This window comes from Pterocles gutturalis, unplaced genomic scaffold, assembly GCF_000699245.1.
Source record: "Pterocles gutturalis isolate BGI_N339 unplaced genomic scaffold, ASM69924v1 scaffold1078, whole genome shotgun sequence".
In the NCBI taxonomy this organism is placed as follows: domain Eukaryota; kingdom Metazoa; phylum Chordata; class Aves; order Pterocliformes; family Pteroclidae; genus Pterocles; species Pterocles gutturalis.
In genome coordinates, this window is record NW_010120142.1 from 110,114 (window position 1) to 113,520 (window position 3,407).

The 3,407-nt window shown below is 34.8% G+C and overlaps 1 protein-coding gene across 1 annotated transcript in view; it reads right to left on the reverse strand.

Annotated features, from left to right (window-relative positions):
• SPATA17 (spermatogenesis associated 17) overlaps positions 1-1,000 on the reverse strand; it is a gene marked incomplete at its 5' end in the record, with an annotated part of 75,896 nt that extends 74,896 nt beyond the window's left edge. The window contains one exon of the mRNA XM_010076770.1: positions 911-1,000. Within this exon, the coding sequence (XP_010075072.1) occupies positions 911-1,000 (90 nt within the window). The remainder of the gene's footprint in view (positions 1-910) is intronic.
• Between the last annotated feature and the right edge of the window lie 2,407 nt (positions 1,001-3,407).

Below are 3,407 nucleotides of genomic sequence, written 5' to 3' on the forward strand. Positions count from 1 at the left end.
TGAACACTTGCATGTGAGGGTTGCATCCTTCAACAACACATTTGAACCAGGAATGGAAAACAGATTACCAGTGCTCTCCTTAACAAGTGCACATAATAGCTATAGCCTATCTTTTCATGAGGGAAAGATTGGCCATTAACTGATTAATGTTATTTAACCTAATAATTCTTTAGGCTTGATACAGTATGTCTGGATGATACCTAACTACTTGTGACAGGCAAGAGGTCAAACTAGAAGATGTAACAGTCTCCCTCCCTCCCAGCCTTAATTTTTATGAAGATACAGAAATTCAGGCATACGACCAATTGGGCTTATGATCATAAAAAATGGAGCAGGGCCTCCTGGGAGAAGGGACCAACCATAATGTTTCAAGAAAATTTATATAAATGCCAATATTGTATTTTACAGAGCAAAGTAATTGTACATGATTGTTTTATAGAGAAAATTACGTAAAGAAAGATTTGTAAAAGGACCTGGCCAAATCCAGCAGTGGAATTTAATTTTCTACAATAAGACTCCAGTTACCATACACTCCCTAGGCAATTCTTCTGTAACATCCACAATAACAGAGATAAGTAAAGTCTCTGCAAACAGCATATTTGAGGAACATCTCTTTTTTTTTCCCCATCATGACAAGGTTTCTTAAACAACATTGCATATCTATTATGTCGATGGATTGTTTCCATGCTACTTGTTAGCATCATTCCATTTAATTGTATGCAGTTCTGAAAATCAAAAATTATTTCTTCTTACAGTGGCACAGCATATACCTAATTCTATTTAAAAGCAGAAAAATTACTTTTCTTTTTTCCCAAATGCTCTCGTTTTATTAATATCAAGTAACATTATGAGAAATTTTGTAAAAAAAATAAAATTTGAAAAACAAATTAAAATAGGCTTAATATACTACCTCAGATAAGCTCGGACTCTGCATCCTAGAAACCAGCTCTGGATTTTGACAGCAGCTTTGTACTCTATTTGTCTGACTTCATCTGCAGCTCTGAAAACATAAAAAGTAGTCATACTTGTCAGCACGGTAATTTAGTACCAAAGCTGAAAAATTCTTCTAAATATATCTTACTGTTGCAGTTTGTGATCTTTTTCACCAGGTTTTTTGCTTTTTAATTCTAAATAGTGCACAACAAGATAATCTACATTAGTTGCATATTATGAAGATAACAAAGATAAAGAGTATTGCAACTTGTAGATGATGTAAGGCTTGGGAGAGTGTATTTCTTATTCCCACATGAAACTGAATATCCATGTCAGCATCTCATGGACTTCTTCTGTTGTAGGTGAAATACATGGATAATGCTTTAATGATAATTAGACCTGAATTATAACAAAAATCGTAGCTTTATATAAAATTGTATAGCTACATGAATATTAAATAAATTAACTGTGATCAACATTATCATGATAAGTACAAACTGAATTAATAAGAAGGATATACTCAGGGTGAAATCTAGTTCAAATACATTGTTTAATGACAGATACAAAATATTTTATTTGTTTATTATCTGAACAGTGATGGCATGAATAATGGTGACAGATACACTCCTTGTCTGTAGATGTTTTTAATTAATATGAAATGATCTTACAGGGTGAAAGTAGAGGATTTAGACCTTTTAGCTAGTTTCTTAGGAAGGAATTTAAAGAGAAGAAATATGAAAAAGAAGAAGAGGTGACTGAAGGACAGTGAAATACAAATGTAAGTTAAAACTAATAAGAGTTAGAACAAAGAAGCCATAGTAAAGAAATTAGATGTGGAAATTTCCAAACTTTAAAAGGCCTGGAATGTCAGGATATGAAATCTTAGTGTGGCTTAAAAGGAAGTTGGGAATTGGGAAAAAATGGTGTTAGTAATTTGGGTAGATTCCAAAAGGATGACCATGGGTATCCTTTACATGGAATTATAATAGTCAATGCAACGGTTGATTGAGCCTTGACAGGACTTTTCACAATGGGAATTCAAAGACAGGGATTTTGGAGATAATGTAGTAATGAAACTGGCAGCGTATTGGCATGTGTTGCAGACAGGCAAGGAGGGAACAAAAGGAAACAAAAGAATTAGATAATATGCTGGGGTTGTAGCATTGATCAATACAGATGCTAGAGGAACTAATGAAAAGGGGACGTTACAGAGAAAGATGAAGAATTTGGTTTTAAGTCACATGAGAAGAAAGGTTATCTCGAAAGAAGTACTGGTGAGGCAGCTGAAGATGCAAGATAGATGTAGGTGGAGAATTAATGACTTCAAGGAGATTTTCAAGAACTATTATCTGTCAAAGCTTTGTATCAAATGACACAGTACAAGGAAAAGGCATGTGCACAACTGGGAAAGATGCACAAGTAAAAGGACCTCATCAGAAAACCAGAAAATAATGCCAAGAGATGACAGTCCTTGCTCACTTGCCTTCTTTCTGTGACTGGTCTATTAGGAGAACAGTGTTTGTGACAAAGCTAAAAGTCATGTAAGGAAAACCATGAATCTAAAAGACATTAAGGAAATACATAAATCTCGAAGAGACTTTTCAACATTGAGGAGTAGAACCCGTCTATGAGATCACCTCTAGCTTTTATTTACTTTTTTTGTTTACCTGTTTCAAAATGTCAGTAACTGCCAAGTCTTTCAACTTCAAATTATATTTTAATTTTCATGAATTTTTTGCATTTTTACTAGGAACATATTTACCACATAGTTTAATCTGTTGCACCTGCCACAAAAGAATAATTGGGTTACTGTTAGTTTTCTTAACTGGTTGGTATTAGTTATCTCTCCTAACAAAGTGTTGTGTCAACATTAATTGCTTTGGTAAACACCAACAAGATTAATTTTTATCTGATAAATTAGGATTATCCTCATTATATTTCTTGAAAAACAAAACACAGATTTACTACCGGAGATCAAGAAGCATCAGTTCCATTAGTTTTATATCATCTGGTGCAGCATGTGCTCTCAAATCACATTAAGTGGACACAAATTTTCATTGTCATCTGACAATTTCATCAGACCTGTCTGGTACCTGGAAACTGTGGCAAACAGACTTTTTTACCTAAGACTACAAACTAAATTGATATCAAAGTTGGCGCTTATGCTAGAGAGCGTCTTTGTTCCTTTCTTGTGCAGCTTCCTAGAATTCATAGGAAGCAGACACCTCCAGAACACTTTTACCAAGAGGTAAACAATTTTGATTAAAAGGGTATGAGCAATTTGGTCCTGGACAGGCAGCCACAACTACAGTCTGGAAATGAAGGGGATGTGGGACTGGCCATGTCAGAGGTGACACTGTGCCATCATTGGGCAAGTCCTTCCCTAGAAAGGTGCTTTCCCTAAAAAGAGACAGTCAGTTCAGGAGACCTCATACCTCTGACTTAAACAGAGTTCTGTATAAAGCATGACAGGA